General features: G+C 38.4%; 1 protein-coding gene across 4 annotated transcripts in view; it reads left to right on the top strand.

Moving 5' to 3' along the window:
- The window catches only part of SACS (sacsin molecular chaperone), a 98,819-nt gene that overhangs the window by 59,651 nt on the left and 14,543 nt on the right, over positions 1–24,625 (top strand). For 3 of the 4 annotated variants that reach the window (XM_017514722.2, XM_017514723.2, XM_017514724.2), the window contains 6 exons: positions 1,195–1,280; positions 4,333–4,444; positions 11,202–11,348; positions 13,674–15,162; positions 15,772–15,863; positions 21,737–21,763. In XM_017514722.2, the coding sequence (XP_017370211.1) occupies positions 1,195–1,280; positions 4,333–4,444; positions 11,202–11,348; positions 13,674–15,162; positions 15,772–15,863; positions 21,737–21,763 (1,953 nt within the window). The remainder of the gene's footprint in view (positions 1–1,194; positions 1,281–4,332; positions 4,445–11,201; positions 11,349–13,673; positions 15,163–15,771; positions 15,864–21,736; positions 21,764–24,625) is intronic. The other variant, XM_017514726.2, reaches the window with a different exon arrangement.

Raw genomic sequence — 24,625 nt, 5'->3', positions numbered from 1 at the left:
TTAAGTGCTTTTACCATAAAAGTTTAAAAAAGCACAACAGAGGAGATGGGAGGAAACTTTTGGAGATGATGGAAAAGTTTATGGTGCTGACAATGATAGTTTGATGGTTTCATGGTACATGCTTATCTCCAAAGGCATCAAGTTGCAAAATAAATATCTATGCGCTTTTATGTCAGTTGTACTCAATAAAGCTGTTTTAAGAAAGATTGTTTTAAAAATGAAATGAAAGGATACACCATTGGGATAGAATGAGGGGATGTCAGGGCAAGAGGAGGACAAGCGTGGATGGAGCTAGTTGAGTTATAAGAATGAGTGGGATAGAAGTCTGCGGAAACAGAGTCTTGTTTGACCTTGGCCAGAGTGCATGGTTGTACTGAAATGATGCAAATAAATTTATAGTGAAAATTTTGCTTTTTAAAGCAGAGATTTCTTTTTACTGATAAACAGATTTTTGAAATGCTGTGTGTCTGAGGCATTACTTCCCTTTTTCTCATTCTTCCTACAGCCTCCTGTCACCTCTCTGAAGGTGGCCTGGTCAGTTGGTGTAAGAATATCTAGTTTAGGCAAGGCTTGAGGGTACTTGAAGTGGAGAGCCATTGAGACAGTGACTGCCGAATTTTACAACAATCAGAACTCTGGCTGAATTTGAGAATATTAAGAATATGATAATAGGCACCACTATCTCTGGCTTATTATTTGTGGCAAAGAGCCACAAAATAAAACCATTTATTTTATTTGCTTTGGAAAATAGCAACACTCAGAAGAATCAGAACACTGGCTGAATTTGAGAATATTAAGGATGTGATAATGGGCACCACTATCTCTGGCTTATTATTTGTGGCAAAGAGCCACAAAATAACACCATTAATTTTATTTGCTTTGGAAAATAGTAACACTCCTCCCCACTGCATCATGCTCTTTGTTTTTGAATTAATAATAGTTATTATATTTTTGAACATTTTTTGAATGCTTATTTGTAGTCTACTTTAAAAATCTTGAGATTTGATAAAATTGAATCTGCTTTGCTTTCTGCCGAATTGCTTAGTCAGGTAGATTTCTGTACCAGAGTGCTGCAGTGAGATACATGCAGCTGTATCTTGTATAGTTATGCTATATCTCGGATTCAAGTCATGAATTGGTGACAGGTCATGGGTTTTTTTTTCTAACTCATTTAAAATGTGTTCGGTATTTTAGGTCGATTTGGTCAGACAACTCCACCACTTGTTGATTTTCTCAAGGACATTTTGAGAAGATATCCAGAAGGAGGACAGATTCTTAAGGTGGGGCACATGTGTTTCTGTGTGATTTACTTTGATAAAAATGAGATGAAGTAAATTTATTTAGAAGTCCTGTTAGTGTTTAAATTTTTAAAGTGTTGTCTAGATTTGAATGGCTGTATTATACCTCTGTGGCTGCAGTATGTATCAGTGCATCGTTCCATTTGAGAATGGAGTCGGTATAAATATGTGAGGTTTTTGAGGCAAAGAAACACACTAAGCTACTGGGTTCTGTAATCAGCAGTGTCACCCCAGGAATGTTCTGTGTAGAACATTGTGCGGGCTGTTACATGTCAACCAACCAACCAGCCAAATACATTCTACAATTAGAGAGGCTTGAAGAATGCATGCCCATTGGACTCCTGATTTTAGAGGTTTGCTTTGTTGGGAGGGCTTAATAGGATCATTATTTTATTATTTCTTTTTGTAATATGGTTTTTAGTTTGATTATACTCTTTACAAAACAGGCCAGTCATGGTGGCTCACACCTGTAATCCCAGCACTTTGGGAGGCCAAGGCGGGCAGATCACCTGAGGTCAGGAGTTCGAGACTAGCCTGGCCAACATGGTAAAACTCTGTCTCTACTAAAAGTATAAAAATTAGCAGGTTGTGTTGGTGGGCACCCGTAATCCCAGGTACTGAGGAGGCTGAGGCAGGAGAATCGCTGGAACCTGGGAGGCAGAGGTTGCAGTGAGCCAAGATTGCACCGCTGCACTCCAGCCTGGGTGACGAGAATGAGAGTCTGTCTCAGAAAAACAAACAAAAAACAAAAGAAAAACCAGTAACCATAAAAGAAAGCAATAATAGAAGATACTGCAAAAATTAGATTTTGTGTTTAATAAGAAACTTCCTTAATTGCCAAAGTGGATCAGTTGTTACGCATTTTCCTTCTCATTAGCTTGTTTAGTGTTTATTACCTTCAGTATCTTGGCCCTGATTATGTTTTCTAGTTTAGATTGTCAACTGCTAGGGAATCAGGACTGGATCTCTTTAACTTAGAGAGTCATGCTCAGGTAGGCACTCACTGAGTACTGTTGCGTCTTTAGTGATTGTGGTAAGATTGGGCTGTTGAAGCAGTTGCAGTCCATCTTTCAGCATAGGCATCAGTGGTTCACAGAAAGCATATTTGAAAATTGTTTTTGTATTGACTTATTAGGAAAATGAGGACGGAAAGAGTGCTGCCTTGAGGTGGTTTTGGGGTAGAAAGAAGTGAATAGAATAAATTTAAAATGAAGGTATAGTGGTAACAGGAGTAGGATGTCATCTGTTCATAAGTGATGGGTGGGATCCTTTCTGAGAAATGAGGAAGGCCTATGGCAAACAGCTGAGGGCTACAACTTCCACTTTGCTTCTTATAGATACATTTGTATTGTAGCCAGCTCAATGTAATCTTTGTTCCTTGGATGTTTTAGTAAATTTGACTGTTTTAGATTTAATAGGAGTCTTAGAAATCACCAAGACCTACACCACCTCCTTCTACGTTGTTTGTGTTTGCTGAAACAGGTCCCAAAGATCTTAGTGACTTGCCCAAGAGCAATACAAAATGTATTGTTGCTGCTTCTCAGAGTTAGTATACAATCTCTGAGGATTACAGTTCAGGGGAAAAGCTTCCCATCCTGTTTTTTGTTCAACTTGAGAATGATTGGAACCTGGGACTTGGGATTTTATCTTTAGTTTTCTGCCTCTCTGCTCCCTAGACTACACATAAATCACAAATAGATACCTGAATGAAAACAAGGTCAAACATCTAAAGTGCTATCATTTTGTAAGTTAACATTGTGTTTTACTGTCTATTTGATTCTTATTTCCATCCTTCATATTATGATATTCTAATGTAAATAAGATTGTTAATTTTTAGGGATTCTCTGGGATTGAATGAGGCCTAAACAATTAAAAACCTCATGAGAAATAGTTATGTAATAAGGAGGAATCAGTAGCTGATAATGAGGCTGCAGGAGGCATGGCCTAGCTGTTCATGTTTTGGGTGGAATAGCTGGTGGGCACCACACTAGCCCTTTGGGATGTACTGAGTGAACTGAACACAATCTCAAAACTGGCTTTTCACTTCTGCTGCTTCCGTCTTCTTGTAGTTGTTTCATTTCATGTGGGCATTGCCTCATCTCTCTCCTCTGATGTAGGCATCACTGTTAACATTGCTGTAGTATCACTTAAAGCTTTCTTCAGTTATTGCCCATCTCTACCTCCAATTTAGTGATCCCAAGGTTCTGGGGAAGTAAAAAAGCTCTTTTGATGATCATGGGGTTGGATCTTGGAGCTGAATCTTGTTCCAGATTCTGGAGCTCCCTTCAAACTGATCAGAGCCCAGCGTGATGTTGGTAGGTGTGCAGAAGTGATTGGGGTTAGGATTGGAAATTTTGTTGAGGCAAATCTTGCAGTTTGGCCTTTCCTTTCTATATTACAGGGACCTGGTCACCCTTCTACTCACCCACCATTCACCAAACAAATGGTAGTGCTTTCTTCATGAAAGAAGTGAGTCAGTCTTGACCATCAGGAAGCTTTCAGCTTAGTACAAGACAAAAACATGTTCATATCTCAGGCTCTCTAGAAAGCAAGGGTACATACAGATTGCTGTTATTTGGTTTTATTGTTTCCCTAAGAAAAGGTAAGTTTGGTAAGCAAATGACTAAAGAAAAAAAGGTCTATTTTTGGCAACCACTCAGGCTTAAGTTACCTGCCACACAGGACAATATGTACAGCTTTTGGAAATAGAGTAATTTCCTTTGAACAAAAGCTTTGGATAGATTGTAAATATGAGACAGTTATAAATAGGGCCCAGGATTAATTTGCTAAGTGATAGCAAATTAAGACAAACTCTAAGTGCAAATAATTGGAGAAGGACTTTTCAACCATACTGTCACATGTATGTAACAATTACTTTCAGTAGTAACCTCACCAGATCTTAAAGGTAATGTTGCAAATAGTGGGTTTCCTTTATTTAAGTATATTGACTTTTTAAATATTGTAGATAAATACAAAGATGGGCAGTAGATTACTATGTTATTAATTACTATTTTTTGGTATATTTTATGGTTAGGAATTAATTCAGAATGCAGAAGATGCTGGGGCCACAGAAGTTAAATTTTTATATGATGAAACTCAATATGGAACAGAGACTCTTTGGTCAAAAGATATGGCACCATATCAGGGTAAGAATCAATAATTAGGAACAAGTTTTATTGTATGCACTAACAGGCAGTTTTTAATGATTTCTAATGCTTTGTTTAATGAACAGTTTAATGATCATTTGTACTTTTTGGCATGTTTATTTCCACTTCTTCGGATATTTTTTTTCTGCTTTTGGTGGGAAGGTATCTCTGCCAGTTGGTATTTTTAGAGAACAAAGAATAAAATCTGAAAACTCAAAACAAAACGACAAGCAATGTAATGACCAAAGCCTCTTATTCTATTCAAACAACTCGTATTTTATATTATCAGTAGGATAAAGGGACACCATTTGTGTATAGTAACACTTTCCTGCATTTGGAAAGATGTTGTGAGAGGCTGTGCTTTGTTGTATTTTCGCTTTAGGAGTACCCTTGACACTGTTTTGAAGTTGGTGGGAAGAAAGATTGAAGGAGAGGAGAGAACAAGGAAAATGAGAGGAAAGATGATAAAGCCATAAACTAATAAATTATTGATTGAATAAGAGAATCATAACCAATAGACTCCTAATATCTCACTTCTACTCTGGGGAGCTTTGTGTCAAAAAGAATGTTCATAAGTTTTAATGTACTTCTGGTTGGCTTTGATGGCACCTGCCTGTAATCCTAGCACTTTGGGAGGCTGAGGCAGGCGGATCACTTGAGGTCAGGAGTTTGAGACCAGCCTGACCAACATGGCGAAAACCCATCTCTACTAAAAATACAAAGGTTAGCCACGTGTAGTGGCGGGCACCTGTAATCCCAGCTAGTCGGGAGGCTGAGGCCGGAGAATTGCTTGAACCTGGGAGGGGGAGGTTGCAGTGAGTCGAAATTGTTCCAGCTAAGGCAAAAGAGTGAAACTCCATCTCAAAAAAAAAAAAAAAAATTTAGTATACCTCTGAATTCATTGTGAATGACTGTGTGATAGAAAGTTACTAAGAAAAAGTGGGATCAGTTCAGACTTTCTGAGACAGCTTTTTAAAGAGATGTAAGTCATGTATTTTTAAAAAGATGTTTTATGATTTAGGAGGCCAGTTAACATTGTTAATTAAAAATATAACATACATTATGTCTTATATAGTCATTCTTAGCTCACATTTATCATTTGAAAGATGTACTTTCTATATTCTATAAAAAAGAGGTGTGTGGGACATAACATCAAGAGGTGTGTGTTCTGGTCCTGACTGCTGCTACCTTGGTGATGGATCGGTCATCACAGAGGTCAGATCATTTTTATATGAGGATTAGCTTGCAAGGTATCTTGTCTCTAAGAGCCTATGACTTAATGTAACATTGGATTCAAGGGACTTCAGGTTAAGTCCTGATCCTACATAGTACTACCCTGTTCTATAGCCCTCAAGGCACTGGTGCACTCAGTGGCAGCTCTGACCCCCATACTGACTTACTGCTTGCCTGCAAGTTGTATAAGAAAATTTTTCTCCCAGATATTTTGAGGATTATATGAGATGATATATGTGATAATGTTTCATACCTGGTGTCCTACTGATGATGATATGTGCTGTAGTAAAAGTAACAGTGTAAGGAGGTCCTACGATTTTTTTGCTTCTAGCCTTGACTTCGCCTTGTTTTAAAAAACGTTTGAAACTAGATAATTTTGCTGAGTTATGCTGAAGTATATTTAGAGATAGGCTTTTCGAAAGTGGCCAATTTAAAATAGATATGGTCTGGACATGGTGGCTCACGCCTGTAATCCCAGCACTTTGGGAGGCTGAGGTGGGCAGGTCACCTGAGGTCAGGAATGTGAGACCAGCCTGGCCAATATGATGAAACCCCATCTCTACTAAAAATACAAAAATTAGCCAGATGTGGTGACGGACATCTGTAATCCCAGCTACTTGGGAGGCTGAGGTGGGAGAATCGCCTAAGCCTGGGAGGCAGAGGTTTCAGTGAGCCGAGATTGCACCATTACACTCCAGCCTGGGCAACAAGAGTGAGAAACTCTGTCTCAAAAATAAATGCAGAAATAAATAATAAATGTGGGCCAGGCACATTGGCTTATGCCTGTAATCCCAGCACTTTGGGAGGCCGAGGCAGGTGGATCACCTGAGGTCAGGAGTTCGAAACCAACCTGGCCAATGTGGTGAAATCCTGTCTCTACTAAAAATACAAAAATTAGCTGGGCATGGTGATGATGCACACTTGTAATCCCAGCTACTCTGGAAGCCAAGGCAGGAGAATTACTTGAAGCTGGGAGGCGGACGTTGCAGTGACCTGAGATCTCACCTCTGTACTCCAGGCTGGGTGACAGAGTGAGACTCTGTCTTAAAAAAAAGTGGATATATTATATAAAAGGTGGCAGTGATCTTTGATATCTCTATTTAAGAAACATTTATTGGAGAGCCTACCAGGCTCTTGTGTATTTGAGAATGTCTTTCTTTTGCACTCAGATGTGAGCAGTCATCTTGTATCATGGCTTTTTTCCTTTACTGGCACTTCGTTTTACAGCCAAAAACTCTTAAGGCCAACTTTTTTTGTTCATGTTTATATAATGAGTTAATAAAAGACTCAGATTGTCAAATCACATGCACAAGGATGAGAACTCTCACTCAGTATGACACACTTTACTAAGGATTTCAAGGACATGGCTGATTGCAAGACACAGGTGAAGGAAGTATGGAGAGTCCCTTTGTGCTACACTAGGGCACACCTTGGCCTGGATCTCACGGAGCTGGTTTCTGAGTGATGCACACAGACCACCACTGACACAACGGGAGCTATTTCAGTCATAAAACATGTACATTATTTTCTCTGATAATCAACATAACTTACAACATTTTCGAGGGGATTATGCCTCATAAATGTGTGAATTCCAAGCTTATTTCCAATAAGCAACCTTCGTAAAGTATCCAGTAGCTAAGGGCTCTCTTCCTAGTAAACACTGTGTATGTGCTTGCCTAGAGGTCTGTCATCAGCATGTTTATAGTGAGATTTGGCTGGGTCATCTCTTTCTTTCTTGGCTATTCCCTGGAGAAAGGGGGAAATAGACTGCAGGCCTGCTGCCAGCCCTTTCCTTCCCAGACAGCCTTTTTATTTTTCTCTCAGGATATTTATTCCTTCCCACCCCCGCCAAGACGGAGGTTTGCTCTTGTTGCCCAGGCTGGAGTGCAGTGGTGCGATCTCGGCTCTCTGCAACCTCCGCCTTGAGGTTCAAGTGATTTTCCTGCCTAAGCCTCCTGAGTAGCTGGGATTACACATGCCCACCACCATGCCCAGCTAATTTTTTATTTTTAGCAGTGATAATAATTTTTTATTTTTTATTTTTAGGGGTTTCACCATGTTGGACAGGCTGGTCCCAAACTCCTGACCTCAGGTGATCCACCCTCCTCGGCCTCCTAAAGTGCTGGGATTACACATGTGAGCCTCCACGCCCGGCCAGGATGTTTGTTCCTTTCTTATCTCACTTTTAGAACCAAGAACATATCGTTTTGGTCAGAGTACATACAGGCTATTTTAAAATTGATCTGGATAATAGAAGCAGAGAGTGAACCTGTGAGACTGAGTTGATTAGAGCAAAGGCAAAATACTGCATCTCTCCTAATTCCAGGATGAATATGATCAGAATTATACCTTGATTAAAAACATTAAATGATAACTAGATTCTTTCTGCCCCCAGACTTCTCCAAGTTCTCTACTGAGGAGGGCTGTCCGTGTGCACTGTTTGGTTCTGCCACTGAGCAGCCAGGGTGTAAGGAAAGCTCCAGGGCCCAGAGCACAGGACAGCTGCACTCATATATGTATCCTCTTCGCAGGAGTTGCACTGAGGTTGTAGGATGAGAGAGCAGTTCTGACAGTCAAAAAACCTTGGAGAGTGGGGGCTCATGCCTGTAATCCCAGCACTTTGGGAGGCAGAGGTGGGTGGATCATCTGAGGTCAGGAGTTCGAAACCAGCCTAACCAATATGGTGAAATCCCATCTCTATTAAAAATACAAAAATTAGGGAGGTGTGTTGATGCGCGACTGTAGTCCCAGCTACTTGGGAGGCTGAGATGGGAGAATTGCTTGAACCCAGGAGGTGCAGGTTGCAGTGAGCTGAGATTGGGTCACTGCACTCCATCCTGGGCAACAGAGTGAGACTCTGTCTCACAAAAAAGAAAAAAAAACCTTGGAGATTGGGGATCTGAGGGGGATTTTTTTTTCATGCAAAACACTTAGTTATTTGCATTTGTTAAGGGCCTATGATTTTGGAATTTAACAAATGCTTCTATAAGCAGGCAGTAAGGGGTCAGCTCTGCAGTGTTCCAGTTGACAGTGGGAAGGAGGGTGGGTGTTCCTTCAGGCAGGTGGACTGTGTTCCTGGTAATGTCATGTGGGTGTGTCCCCTGCTGAATTTTTAAGATTTCCCTCCACAGACCCTGTAGTTATTCAGATTCTTTTGAGATTCTGGCAAGAGGTTCATTTTCAAGCCTGGTGTTCAGTGTTATGACTTTTTATGGTCCCTTTTTTTTTTTTTTTTTTTTTTTTTTTTTTTTTTTTTTTTTTTGTCTTTGTAGATACTTTTAGTGGACATTTGGAACCAGACACTGCTTGCTAGATGCCATTTTAAGTTAGCTGTTGGGTAGGAACAAAATATTTACTTTATTACTATTCCTGTAATATTTATGTAAAATTACATGTTACATTACATATAGACTGACAGTATCATATACTCATAATGATTATAACAACAGTAATGGTAGCTGATGTTTTTAGGATCTGCTCTGCTGGGTTCTGGGCTGAGCCCCGTATTTGTGCTGTCTCATTGGGTCCTCAGCACTCTTGCAGTGGACAACCATTCTTATCCTTGTGCAGATGAGGAAACTGAGCCTTTGTGGCTTTAGTTTCTGGAAGTGCTGTAGCTATGACTGGAGAGCTGGGCCTGACATCCTGACCCCAGAGTCCCTACTCTACTCTGTGATTGTCCTTTCCAGAAAGCCTTTACAGCCTCGACTGTTTGCATGTTCCAACTTTGACTATTTTAAAAATAGTAATCATGCCGTTTTTGTAAAACAAACTAGGTCACATCCCCATGTCTGTCCTTGAATTGATGGGAGCATGAGGAGAGGCTTCTGGGGGTGCTGGGAGTGCCCTATATACCCCATGTGAGTGGAGATGACACAGGTTCATCTGCTTTGTAGGAATTCATCAAGCTGCATCCTCAAGATCGTCATACTTTATTGTATATATGTTACACTTCAGTACCTTTTTGAATGAAAAATCTTAATCATCTTTAAAGTATGATGAGTGAATATAGTTGAATATATTCAAAAGAATGTTAGAGATTCTGAAGATTGGCCTCACAAAATGGAGTTTCAAAAATATTTTGTGCAGAAATATTTTATAAATATTACTTTTTGAAGGAATTACTTTGGAGATGGGTGATATTTTACATAGATAGGTGATATAATTGCGGTATTATTTAAACATTTGTCATGTTAATGGTTTTAAAAATCATACAAGTAATGCCTTGTATAGAAAAATCTAGAGGCTGATGAAAAAACCTCAAACACTTATAGGGTGATTATTAATCTTACTAAAGGATTATTTTTCATATTATGAAATAATAAAATTTGTTTATTTATTTTATTTTTTTGTTTTTTTGAGGCAGAGTTTTGCTCTTGTTGCCTAGGCTGGAATGCAGTGGTGTGATCTTGGCTCACCACAACCTCTGCCTCCCAGGTTCAAGTGATTCTCCTGCCTCAGCTTCCTGAGTAGCTGGGATTACAGGCATGCGCCACCTTGCCTGGCTAATTTTGTATTTTTAGTAGAGACAGGGTTTCTCCATGTTTGTCAGGCTAGTCTTGAACTCCTGACCTCAGGTGATCTGCCCGCCTCAGCCTCCCAAAGTGCTGGATTACAGGGATGAGCCACTGCGCCTGTCTGATTTCTTTATTTTTTAAAATAAATTTTATTGTGTATATTTTAGGCATACAACATGTTATTTGATATATGTGTGTGTGTATGGTAAAATGGTTCTGTATATATTGAAGCAAATTAACATATCATCTCACATAGTTTCTTTAGATAGCAAGTCTCCATAATATATTCCTTTTTCTTTCTTTCTTTTTTAATTGAGACAGAATCTTGCTCTGTCACCTAGGCTGGAGTACAGTGGTGCAACCTTGGCTCACTGAAGCCTCTGCCTCCCAGGTTAAAGCAGTTCTTCTGCGAGTAGCTGAGATTACAGGTGCATGCTATGGTGCCTGGCTAATTTTTTGTATTTTTTAGTAGAGATGGGGTTTCACCATGTTGGCTAGGCTGGTCTCGAACTCCTGACGTCAGGTGATCTACATGCCTCAGCCTACCAGAGTGCTGGCATGCTGGGATTACAGGCATGAGCCATCGCACCCTGCCCATATTTTCATACATTTTATGGAATATATGAAATATTATATACTTATTTGGTAAATATTTTCCATTTACCAAAAAAAGATTTAGATATACTATTTAGAACAAATTTCACATAGAGTAGTAACTGACCGATTTTCTTGTTTGCCTTACGTTTTTGGGTAGCTGAGGAACTTTTAATTTTTCTTTTTTGGATTTTTGGCCAACAATACTATATTTCTTCTGCTGCTAATTTTTGCCTCAGTGTATGTCTTAAATTTTATTGTAAAAACACTTAGAATTATAGTGTGGAATTCAGTGACTATTCACTCCTCTCTATATTCCCTTGAATAAGAGATTTTGTATAGAGGAACTTTTGAGATAGAACGGAACACTCTGATGTCTTTCTGAATACCTGCCTGCGCATTTTCATACCTAGGGCCAGCTCTGTATGTGTACAACAATGCAGTTTTCACCCCAGAGGACTGGCATGGCATTCAAGAAATAGCAAGAAGCAGGAAAAAGGATGACCCTCTGAAGGTTGGAAGATTTGGAATTGGGTTTAATTCTGTCTATCATATAACAGGTAGAGTATTAGGCTTTTCAGTCTTGGTATTAGAAAATATTTTATCCTTCATTCTGTAATATATTTGGTTAATTTCAGAGATGATACTCTTTAAGTGACATCTTACCCAAATTCTTCTGTCAGTAGCAGGAGCTATGTCAATTAAATATCAGTGCATATTGAATTTTCTGAAATTGCCATGGTAACTATACCAAAGTTTTACTTCATCATGTGATGCCAAAAGTTAACATCTTCATGATCTAGTGGAATCAGGGTAATATATTAAGTCATTTGATGTGAAATTTGAAATGTAGCTTTTGAACACGAAGTTTTTACTCTGAAAAATTTCAAAACTACAACTCTTTAAGAGTCAAACAAACTGAGTGTTACAGATCTTCTTGTACATGTTTCTAAATATCAGAAGGTTAAAGAGGAAGGCATAATATCTAATGGTATTGAATAACAAAGTGAAAATCTTTGAGGTGATCTGGTATCTCTTATTTTCCTCTCTCATTCTACTCTTCTTAGACTTACAAGCATTCTAAAGATTACTTTGAAGTCATATTTTTAATATAGAAAGAATATGAGGTTTCTGGTTCCTAGTTATAGGAAATACTTAGGTATCTGTAAGAGTATATGGCTGCTGTAGAATGAAAGTTCTTAGTACTTACTGCAGTTTTGCGATAAACATTTTTGTAATGGAATTGGTCCTTTTTGTTTAGTTTCAAACTGTGTCTTGCAGGAGAAGGAGAGATTGCACAGGCAGGGCTATCACTGTAGCCAAGATGACCATATACTTTATTATTCATACTGGGACACGTGTGAGAGTGAAAGAGGGTGGTGCTATTCTCTGGCAACTGGCCTGAATTGGGACTGCCCGGGGCAAGCGGGAAGTAGGGTCATCCCAACTGTAGCCAAATTTTAGTAAGCCTGTTGCATTTATATTCATATGCATATATTCTATTAAATAATATTGACTGATTTATAAATCATATAATAAAAAATTCTATATTAAAATATTTTGATTATTATCTATGAATATCAATAGTCAGTGTGTCCACCTCTTTGCAAGGTATCCCTCAGGTCTGTGCCATGTAGTGGTTTGTAAATGTTGTGGGGCAGAGATGTGAGTAGCAAAAGTTGGAGGCTTAAGCAGGAATGAACTGTGGTGTGAGAGCCCAACTGATTGCCCAGCACCTGTGTGGTTTTGATTGCTAGTTTAGAATAAGCACATTTGTATGGAACATTAATGGAGGACTGTACTCTAAACTGAGGATTTGAGAAGGTCCTAGGTCATGCTTATATCTTGTCAGGAAGCCGTCTGGCCTGATTTCATTCATGGAGGTATGACCCTGTGCCTTGGCTTGGGAGCAGGAGTGAGTGTTCCCTAGACTCCAGTGTTAATGAATTTAGCCATGTGGTTGGTGGATATGACATTTGCTCACTTAAGATACTCAGGAGTTTAGGAGTTGGTATTGGTGACAGCTGAAGCTGTGCTTGACGAACGTAGGTATTAAAGATTGACTTCACTGGAGTTTAATCTTGCAGGAAGCTGAAGTGCTAAGTCAGCATGTGAAACAAACATGTCACATCACCCTTGGGAGATCGTCACCAAAGCACACTGGGGAGGAATTTCTCACATCACAGTGGGTCTCACACATCTGGTTTTTCTGCCAGTTTTGGAATACTACTCTGTCTTTGGTTGAGGAACAGGTGAAGCAGTTGGTATCAATTTAGAGGCCGTGTTATACAAAGGATGGGTATCTCAGTACTGTAATTAGGCTCCATGTGGTAAGATGCTCCCAGCACAAGAAGTGAGGCAGAGGCAGAGAGGTTAAGACCACTTGAGGAAATGCACATCATGAGCTTCAGGGCAGGCGTTCATTGAGCAACACAGCGGGCAGAGTCGCCTGTGTTGTACTACTCACTCTCTCTTTTCAGAGTCTATGCTGAATTTGTAAAGCTGAGCATAGGATGCAGCCCTGTTTTGTTGAATTGGGCTCACGTGGTGGTGGCTGAGTGTAGTTATCCAAGTACTCTGCCTATCTTTTGTGTAATGATTTTTGAAGATGTATCCTAGGTTTTCACAATAATTATGCAAAGTCTGTATGCCTGGCGTTTGTTATTGGATTGAATCAAAAGAGAAATCATTTTTCATGTTCAGAGAATTACATTTCCAAAGGTAAATTAAGTTTGTGTTTCGATAAATCTCTTTTGGAGTCATTTTATGGCACATGCTTTTTCAAATGTCATCTTTTGATGATAACTATGCTTATTTATTATAACTGTAATCATAATTGTCCCTAAAATTTCAGAGTTGATCATGACTTAAATTTTTCTTTACAGATGTTCCTTGTATCTTTAGTGGTGACCAGATTGGGATGCTAGATCCTCATCAAACACTTTTTGGCCCACATGAATCAGGCCAATGTTGGAATCTCAAAGATGACAGCAAAGAAATTAGTGAACTTTCAGACCAATTTGCACCATTTATTGGCATTTTTGGAAGCACCAAGGAAACGTTTATGAATGGCAGTTTTCCAGGAACATTTTTCCGTTTCCCTCTTCGCCTGCAACCTTCACAGCTTAGTAGTAACCTCTACAATAAGCAGAAAGTTCTTGAGTTGTTTGAGTCTTTTAGGGCAGATGCTGACACAGTGCTGCTTTTTCTGAAAAGTGTACAGGATGTCTCCTTGTATGTCCGAGAGACTGATGGAACAGAGAAACTAGTGTTTAGAGTGACTTCAAGTGAGAGTAAGGCACTGAAACATGAGCGGCCGAATTCTATAAAGATTCTAGGCACTGCTATAAGTAACTATTGTAAAAAGACTCCAAACGATAACATCACCTGTGTAACATATCATGTAAATATCATTTTGGAAGAGGAGAGTATTAAGGATGCACAGAAAACATCTTGGTTGGTGTGTAACAGTGTGGGTGGGCGAGGGATTAGTAGTAAGCTTGACTCTTTAGCTGATGAACTGAAATTTGTCCCAATCATTGGAATAGCCATGCCTTTATCAAGCAGAGATGATGAAACAAAAGGAGCAACCTCTGATTTCTCAGGAAAAGCATTTTGTTTTCTTCCTTTACCACCTGGTGAGGAAAGCAGAACAGGCCTCCCAGTTCACATCAGTGGGTTCTTTGGCCTGACTGACAACCGCAGGAGCATAAAATGGAAAGAGCTGGACCAGTGGAGAGACCCGGCAGCCTTATGGAATGAGTTTCTTGTCATGAATGTTGTCCCCAAAGCTTATGCTACTCTGATCTTAGATTCAATAAAACGTCTGGAGACAGAGAAGAGCTCTGATTTCCCTTTGTCAGTTGATGTTATCTATAGGCTTTGGCCTGAGGCGAGCAAAGTCAAGGTGCACTGGCAACCGGTGTTACAGCCTCTGTTCAGCGAGCTGTTGCAGAATGCAGTGATTTATTCAATTAGCCATGATTGGGTCAGGTTGGAGCAGGTATACTTCTCAGAACTTGATGAAAATTTGGAATATACAAAAACTGTGCTCAACTACCTCCATAGCTCAGGGAAGCAGATTGCCAAGGTACCAGGGAATGTGAATGCTGCTGTTCAGCTCGTGGCTGCCTCTGGCGCAACACCTTTGAGGAAGGTGACACCTGCATGGGTGCGGCAGGTGCTGCGGAAGTGTGCACACCTGGGCAGTGCTGAAGAAAAGCTTCACCTTCTAGAATTTGTGCTTTCTGACCAAGCCTACAGTGAGCTGCTTGGGTTGGAGCTGCTCCCTTTACAAAATGGCAGTTTTGTCCCCTTCTCCTCATCTGTATCAGACCAAGATGTCATTTATATTACCTCAGCAGAATATCCAAGGTAGGGGTCCCCCTTCTAACATTTCCTGTTCACTCTTAGGGTTTCCCTGCTCCTGCTCACTGTCAGAGTCCTTTATTGTGAAATTCAGTGGTTTTCTATGTTGATTTTGTAGTTAGGAAGACTTCTGCAGAAGTACATTGTTAAATACCAAAGGATACATTTAGTATTCTAAAGTGAAAAAGTATTCAGATGTTTTTCTTTGAAATTTCAATAACAGAATACTGAAAACAGTGATTATAAAGTGAAAATAATAGCAAGGCCCAATTAGTCACTAATGAATTATTTTAATGACATTTAAATTAATGAAAAATAGTATATTAAGTAATTCTTTATAAACGAGGGTGTGTACTGGAATTTCAGAAATAAAATTTTACTGTAAGATGTTTAGAATATTCCTGAATTTGGGTGGGGTACATGATGCCCTCATGTTTTAAAGCAAAGTCTAGGTACTAATTTGATCAAATATATTATAATTTGATTTGATGTGTGCATTATAATTTATGTAAAATAAAATAGTTGGCTTAACTGACTTGAAAATATGTGATCGATTTTTTTAAATCTTGGAATCGTTGGAAGATTATGATAATTGCTGTTCTTTTCCTGTTTTAGGTCCCTTTTCCCAAGTCTTGAAGGAAGATTTATTTTGGATAACCTGAAACCTCACCTTCTAGCTGCTTTAAAGGAAGCTGCCCAAACCCGAGGTATTATAGGTGTATAGTATTCTTTAAATAAACTTCTTTATAAAATATAAGTTTTTATAAGTTTTCTGTTAATAGTTATTCATTTTATACCTATAAATCAATAATTTCTTATGGTTCAACCTAATATACTTTTTGACTTTTAAGATGTTTCAGTTGTTAGAATGGCATCTAAGAAATCCTATCTAAAAGAATCCAAGGTGATAAGCATATTTAAAAATCTCTCCTGTCATGGTGATGGTATAGTCAACGTCTTGTACCTGCATGGTGCTTTACAGGTTTTCCAGTGCTTTCTCATTTCTTTTTTCATTTGAGCCTCGCATCATAACTTATAGCTCATTTGGTAATGACAGTGATTATTAAATTTCACAGAGAGGAGAGAAAGGTTAAGATCAAGGTCGCCAGCCAAGTGCCAGGGAGTCAGATCTTCCACTTGCCCTGTTCTTGGTCTGTTTCTGACACAGCTGCCCCTCCATGTTTTTATGTGGTTTTGATACTGGGTTTGCATTAGACTTGATCAGCTTCTGGGAAGTGTGAACAAATCCAATTAAGTCTGTAACGGGCAGGAAAGGGGTCTTCTGGGGGGTGTTAAGAAAGTGATGGGTGTCTGCTAGGCGTCCTTTCTTTTAGAAAAAGAGTAATTTTGGGAAAACAATCACCATGGTTCTAATTTTGATGCTATCTTTCAACTTCTGCAAGCATCCTTTCCCTTGTGAAGCTGTTCCCTGAGCTTTTTGTAAGTGAGATGTTGACCTGAGAAGTTCTAGATTTGTTCTGCTGTTCACACTGTCATGCAGACTCTGTGATGTGTCTTTTATGGAATGTACTTTTTTCTTGTCAAAGATAATAGCTCAGGGAAGGTTGCTAATCATTGTATATCTTTATTCATTAAAATATAAGTGAAATGAATTGGAATGGAAAGGCAAGTTAGATCAGAGTTAAAGTGAGACTAAAAGAAAATGAGTATGTAAATGTTTCCCAGCAGGCATTTGTAACTTTCAGTTGGTAGCTGTGAGACTGATTTTTCAAACATCTAAGTTACTCATTTAATTGTAATTGTCGTCTTCAATACAGCCTTTTTGGGAGTCTAAGCCTTGATTCCTATAACCCTGTCAATTTTTGCTCCAAAGTTTTGGAACTCTTTTTTTTTTTTTTTTTGATGTTGTGTTATATTTTTGTTTAAAATTTTTGTGTTGAAATATACATACAGAACAGTGTACATATCATAAATGTAGGCTTAGTGAAATTTTGCCATCTGAACATACCCATGTAAGATGAGATTTGGGTGGACACAGCCAAATCGTATCAATAGCCTTTGAACTTTCTTAAACCAGTCATATGGGTGATGATTACCTGTCTCCTAGCTATCTTCTCAATTATTTTGATCTGCGTGTTCCAGACAAAAGTTAGTTTTTGATATAACGTTATTGCTATTAACGGTTTTAATGTTTTGATAGCATGATGATATAGGGACTTAGGGGGAACCAGTAAGTGCCGCCTTGCTTTCCTTTCCTGAGTTCTGAGTCAGTGAAGACATAAGCAGAGGAATTGAGCAGATGGATGTCAGAAGCCACCACTGTCACTGATTACTGTGATGTGGGAGATTGTGGCAATGGCAGGCATGGGACTTCTGTTGACTCCCAGAATGAAATGGATTAGCTCACCAATCTAGTCACAGATAGCCCTGGAAAGCCACAGACTTCTTCCAGAGGTCCTGCCCCTACTAAGCATCAGTCCCTTTGAGTCTTGCTGATCATATGCAGCTGCTTTTTCTCAACTTATCAGTCACCTAAATCATCTTGCTTTCTGGTGGTATAGGGCCTATTGGGGGAATTAGTGAGTACAGGAGAAGAAAGGCAGAATATTATGTTTATGGAGCCTCCTTCGTATACAGGGTAGGGGACATCACTAACATGTTAACAACATTTGATATTTTTTGCTCTACATAATGATTATTCCATTGCTTTGCTGACACAGAGCACTGTGGACTTCTGTTTACTAGTGATCAGTAAACACTGATTGGCCTCTCTTGGAAGTACTACTGCATGAAATGGAAACATGATATGTTTTTTCTGCAGTGGGAACTTTTCCACTAATTCCATAGCTCAAACAAAATTTGTCACATTATTTAATAATTTTACCTCTTCCTTGTATTACATTTAAAATCATTAGCTAAATATTGAGCTACTGCTTGTACTTTTAGTGTTTACTTCTGTTGTCTCTTTCTTTAGCAATTAAACATGTTTCACTATATTCCATTTCAGGAAAAACAAAACAGACCTCAACCTTGATTTTATTTCTTGTATTCTATCGTAGTTCAGCTTCCAGAAAGAGTTGTCTTATTGTCTATACTTCCTCATTATTCATTATCACTGCAAGCAGACTTTTGCTTCCCCTGTCATTCCACTAAAATAGTCTGGCTGATGTCACTAGTTAATGATTTTTCTGTTACTCGGTCCAGAGGACTTTTCTGTTTCTTTTACCTGATCTCCCAGAAGCTTAGTGTTCCTTTTGAAGCCTTTAGCCATGATAATACCATTCCTTTTTGGCATCCACTGATTTTGCCTGCTTTTCAGAATTAATTGTGAATCTCTGTTCTTTACTTTACTCCCTAAATATGGGGGCTCCTTTCTCAGCTCTTTTTCTTTGTTACTTTCTTTAAATACATTCATCCACACTCATGAATGGGTTAGTAACCTCCATATCTTAAGTCGCCACCCCAGTCTTCAGGTAGCACAGTAGAGATTAAAAACCTGGATTTTGTAGTTGCACAAATCTGGGCTCAAACCTTACTCCTCTACTATGTGACTTGGAACAAATTTTCTACCCTCTCTAAGCCTCTGTTTCCTCATCAGTAATATGGTAATAGAGTAATATCCTTCTAAGGGTATATTTGAGGTCCTCAGGATTTGATTACATAAAATTCAGGATTGCTTCCCTACAAGGATAATGAAATAAGGGTTGAGTGGAGGATGGGAATGATCACAACTTGCCAGTTGAGTTGTTTTCAAGTTTGTGTTACTGCACCAGGTCAGGTTATTGAAAGCTTTATTGTAATATTTTAGTTATAGCAGGCAGCATGCTGAAGATCAAATGATGAATACATAATACATATAGTTTAACACAACATCCGGCACTTAATAAATACTGACAATTGCAGATATTATTAGCATCTTGTACTTGGAATTCCATAAGTATTTCAAAATCACCATTTCAAAACTTTAGTCTTTATCCTCTCCCCAAATCTGTTTCTCATTTTGAGTGATCCCATTGAAAATAGCACTACCGTTCACAAGATTGCTCAAGAATGAATCCTTAAATTTTCTTCCTTGTTCCCCACAGCCTCCAGGATCTGTTGACTAAATTGTCTGTGCCAGTCCCTTGATCTTACTCCACTGCTTATTACAGGTCCTCTAATTTCTCATAACGTTGTTACTGCACTCTTGCAGTTGATGTCCCTGCCTCCAGTGCTTGGGTTTCATCTGATTATGTCACCCTCCTGCTGCAGGTTTTCCAGTGGATGCTGATTCTGTCAGGAGAAATCTAGCCCTGCTAGCATGAACTAGAGGACTTTCCATGATTGTGAACTCCATGACTGTGGACTGCTGTCTCACTAGCCTTGGTGCATGCAAGCACCCTCTTCTGTTCTGATTATACAAGCACTTGTAGGCTGATGAATGTGAATCCTCCCTGAATTTCATGAGAGGAGAGAGACCTGTCAGATTTGTCACCACCATCTGGCCCAGTGCCTACTTCAATGTAGGTGCTCAGTACTTTTTTTTTTCCCTGCACGAAAATTTTCTTATAGCTGCACTTTTGTACATGGTGTTCCTTTTGCTTAGTATGCTTTCTTTCCATCCTGTACTTTGTCCAGCTAACGTTTATTCATCGTTTAGTACTGGGCTCCTGTGTCACCTCCTGGAAACTTTCTTTGATATCTAGCCCTGTGCCTTATCCCTGCCCTGCAGTCTGAGGTGGATGCCTCTCTTTTGCTCCTGGAACCCAGTACATAATCCGTTTGATCCTCTTTGCTTTATTAGAATCATATTTTTACTGTGCTAGACTGCGACATCCTTGAGAGCAGGGGAAATCTTTATTTTTATATTTCCAAGGTCTGGCTGAGAGCCTGCTTGCCAAGTTTGACTGGACAGGTTGTTGCTTCATCTGCTAGGCTAGGTGGGGACCACATGGAGGAGATGGGGTGCAGAGGCCAAAAGGCAAATCTTGTTCTTGTGTCTGTGAGTTAATAGTTCCTTTTCAAATCAGTGTCTTCTGTAATCTTGTTTGTTCTTTACAACCATGAGGTAATAGAGCCTATATCTCCATTTGAGAGATGGAGACATTGAAGCTCAAAGAAATTGAGAGATTTAAATGACTTGCTTGAGTTGCAGAGTTGAAGCTATGATTTTTGTTTTTTTAATTTCCAGGTTTGAATTATTTCTGTATTAAATTGCTTAACTAAATGGATGGATATCAGAAATTGGAGCATAGTTAGAAGAGCAGGTAAATGGATTTTGGATGAAGAAAAAAGAAACAAGAACAGTTTATTTAGTAGTACAGATGCCTAATAATTGGTACCAAGGACTTATTTATAATTTAAAAAGTTTTCATATTTATTAGATGAGACCAAAATCCATAACATTTCCTATGAGGCAGTTCATTAGCTGGCTCCATTTTCTGGGTATTGTGCAGATGACTGGTACATGGAAGGTTCTATAGATGTTTGCTATTTTTCATCTCCTTCCCTAGCTCCACGCTTTCTTCTGTTTGGAGGATCGCATGTTCCACCCCTCCCTCAGGCGTGATACCTGTGGCTTCCTTGCCAACTCCTCCATCTCACTACCTCTGTTCATCTTTTATTCAACCCATGTGTACTTCCATGCTCTGGTCTCCACGGCACTCACACACCATACCTGTTTAAGTATTTGTAATAATTTATGTGATACTTGCCTTCTCCATTAGACTATAGGGCCAGGTCTGGGACCATGTCTAGTTGTCCATTTCTAGATCTCTCACACTCAACCAATATTGCCTAACTAACAAGGTGCCTGTTGCTAAGGTGATTAGAATGATGTTAAGATTAGAAGAGCTTCAGTTTCTTTGGTTAGACCTTTGCTCTCTATCTTAGCTACCAGTTTAACCTAAAGCTAAAATACACAGACATCTCAAAGCTGTAGCAGTCCACTTGATTAAATGTTTCATGCTTCATTCAAGCAAAGAATGAACAGTTCTTAGATGTTTGTAATTATTGGTGGTTACCATGGGCAAGCAGTGGAAATAGATGACAAAATCTCTTTTTGTTTATTATAAAGTTAGACTTAATGTACACTCACTTTGTATAGGTACTCCAAAACGTTTTATTTTTTTTAAGATGGGGTTTCACCATGTTGGTCAGGCTGGTCTTGAACTCCCGAACTCAGGTGATCTGTCCACCTTGGCCTCCAAAGTGCTTGGATTGCAGGCGTGAGCCACTATGCCCGGTCTCTAGAACATTTTAAAAATCAGGTTTTTAAATCTAGAATATCTGAAGATGATGATAGCCTGTGCAGAAAGCTCACTGGTAGCTTACCAAATGAAGTTATATAGATATAATGTAATTTGTGCATATGAATTCCATAACCCTTTCTTTGCTTTCTTTCTGAACCAACACTCCTGACTCTTCTGTACTTTGATTTAGTTTGTACTGAAATATGACTTTAAATCTTAGATGTGTATTCTGCTATGTTTGGAGTTTTGTTTTTGGCTTCACTTTTACCTAAGGATGTGTAAAGATTCTACAGACAGCAGTATCTTAAGATACAGAATAATTTCTGTAGCCGTCGTGAAAATTGTGACAATTCTGACCTTTTCTAAGAATGGATTTAATTGTATTCTAGCACAACAACTTCTCTGGGGATATTCAGGTAGGATAACTGAATGTTGTGTTCATTTGAAGCCTGATGTTTTTGTTCATTTGGTTCTTTGAATTCTGTTTTTGCATTTACCAAAGTAGCTAGAAATTATGTCAACAATTTTTTTTCTGGTAGTAATAACTATAATATTAAAGGAGAGAGGAAACCATACTAATACAGAGTTTTGTTATTACAAATGCCACAGTAAAACCATATTTAAATGACTTGGAAACATTCACTTCATAGAACATTTAGGCTCTAATAAAAGAATGGTGTGGGAATCTGTATTTTAAGCTGTGGTATTTAATGGGACGTGTGATAGTAAATGCACCTCTATTATATGATGCACACAAATATTCTGATTAAAAAGCATAGAGGGAAGTAGAGTTTGGGACCTGTGACTGCGAAGTTAGACAACCACAGCCTTTCTGTTTTGGAGTCTGGCTCAGTGTGCTGCAGTTAGTGATAGCAGAGACCCCCTGTCCTGGGTGTGCTGAGGAAGGGAAGGTGGCCAACCTAGCTGTCATTGGGAACAGTTGGCCGATTGTTCTTACGGTGCCTCGTGTGTCATTTTATTGATTGCCTTTTTTTTTAAAAAAAATATTTCACTCAACTAGTGGTATTATTTCCCACAACTTCATATTTCATTTGGAAAGTTATAGGATAGAAGATTAGCCTTATGGAAATCATTTTTATGCTAAATATTTTTCTTTGAAGCAGGTGATACATACACTAAAATTAGTTTAGAAACTAAGTCATTATTATAGTGATAATTCATATAAAAATTTTGGCCCCTATCATATTAAAAGTGGTTTATCATTCATAGTTCTTATTACTATATTTTTCTTAAAGCGTTGTCAATGTATCTTACATGTTTTAAGGTGTAGTCAAATCAAAGAGGAAAACAAAATCTTGATATAAGTAGGCTATGTAATTAACACCTACCCTGGGACTGTCTGGTTACATCAATGAGTCTCAAAGACAAAAGCTAGGAAGTTGGTGGCAGAGTGTCAATGACAATTTTTTTAGGAAGGAAAGCTAGGAAGTTGGTGGCAGAGTGTCAGTGATGATTTTTTTAGGAAGAAATGTGGTCACTGGGGCTAATGTCGAACCACCCTGGTTTGCGGGACATTTCTGCTGGGACCTGGGGCCTGCAGTGCCACTGCTAGGCTGGAGGTGGAGGGAGTCTGACCTGGTAGGAAGGTTGCCCTTTCTTTACTTCCTTTTTTTGTTTGGTCGTTTCATTTCTTTTTTTCTATTTTCTCTTCATTTCTTTGAAGATTGACTGATCTACAGTACACCATTTAATTGAACCTTGACTATTTCCCATGTGTGTTTACAAAGAGATTTGCATCTCTATACATAGTGGAGCACTGTTAGAACTCATCAGCTACCCAGGCTGCCATTGCCACTCTCTGTACAAGAGAAAAGTATAAAAAACTGTCACTGTGCTTAGAGTCTTTGATGGATTGTTATTGTAGCCAGCTGGAGACTGGAGGAGTCTGGTTGAATGCAGTAAACTCCCAGTTAATTAAAGCATTCAGGACTGAGATTTCTTAGTTACGTAAATTTTTAAGTAGACTATATATAATATTTCCATCTGTGCTGAAATTCATTCTCAAAGTTAGCACTGAATATAAACATAAACAATAAAAAATGTTCGGCCTTTGAGTAGTGATTCATTATGTTGATATTATTTTGAACATATGAGGGATCGAACTGATAATAGTGAAGCAAAAGCTACTCTTGGAAGAGTTCCTTCTAAGTTACATTTGGTAATTATTTAAACCTTTCTGCCTCTTGGAATAATTTCAGTACTGTAGCTAACCTCTCTGTTGACAGTGCTGGTAATTCTTAAGGTTACAGAAACCATTTGTTTATTAAACTGCTACAAAAATTATTTTGCTGTTCCTATTAGAGGTGCTTTACAATTTCTATGGCTTTCTAGCCCAGGACATGGAAACTTGTTTCTGTGTTGACATTTGTAACTAAAAAGCTAAATGTCTTAAATACAAAGTGAATAGAATTCAGGACTTCAGATTGAACTGACTTAATGTATGTAGACTAGCGTCTTACTACATTTTCTCTCTCCTTTATTTTCTTTCATAATTTTTTCAGTTGAGCATGACTGATGTGTTAGTTGCATGCTATATGTGGGGGGGGGGTGTGTGTCTGTGTGTTTTGTTGGCATTTAATTTATGCATTAAATCAGATAATTTTCCTGAAGGTAGGTGTATGTTTTATAAATTGCCAAATTTCATGCAAGGATATTGGGTAAGATTATCTGTGGAATGCATGTCATGTGGTAATTATTAACACAGAACACAAAGCAGTGCATATTTTTTTGTTTTCTGAGTGTTTTGAATTTTAATTTCTAACTCTTTTTTTTTTTGGTATCTCTAGTATTATATCCTTGCCTTGTGATTTGGATATTCCATTATAGTTAAATTTGATTCAGTGAACATTTTTAATGAACAATATTGTAAAATTATATTTTAATGGAACTTACATGTCAAATAGGCTATACTAGTCTGCTGACAAGATTTTATAATTTCTTGTATATTACTACTTAAATTATCCTAAATCACACACAATGAAAAATATTCAGAATTTGGGTATTGACACCTTCCTAAAGTTGCAAAAGTGTGCCCTTGCTTAAATTTCTATGGCAGTAATTTTTAAATGTCTTACTGTTCCATGAAAGACAATTTCTTGGTAGAAGATAAAGTCATCTTTTTGATATGTAAACCTCTGAAATAAGGGTATGCTTTCTTGGATAAAAAAATAACAATACACAAAAGTTTCCAGGGCCTAAGGTAGGATTCCTCTTATAATATTTTCCAAAGTTGCTGTTTTTTTTTTTTTTTTTTTTTT

Source organism: Cebus imitator, unplaced genomic scaffold, assembly GCF_001604975.1.
Source record: "Cebus imitator isolate Cc_AM_T3 unplaced genomic scaffold, Cebus_imitator-1.0 Scaffold536, whole genome shotgun sequence".
Lineage (NCBI taxonomy): Eukaryota > Metazoa > Chordata > Mammalia > Primates > Cebidae > Cebus > Cebus imitator.
Note: the sequence above shows the minus strand (reverse complement) of the source record. Positions and strands in the feature narration are given on the sequence as shown.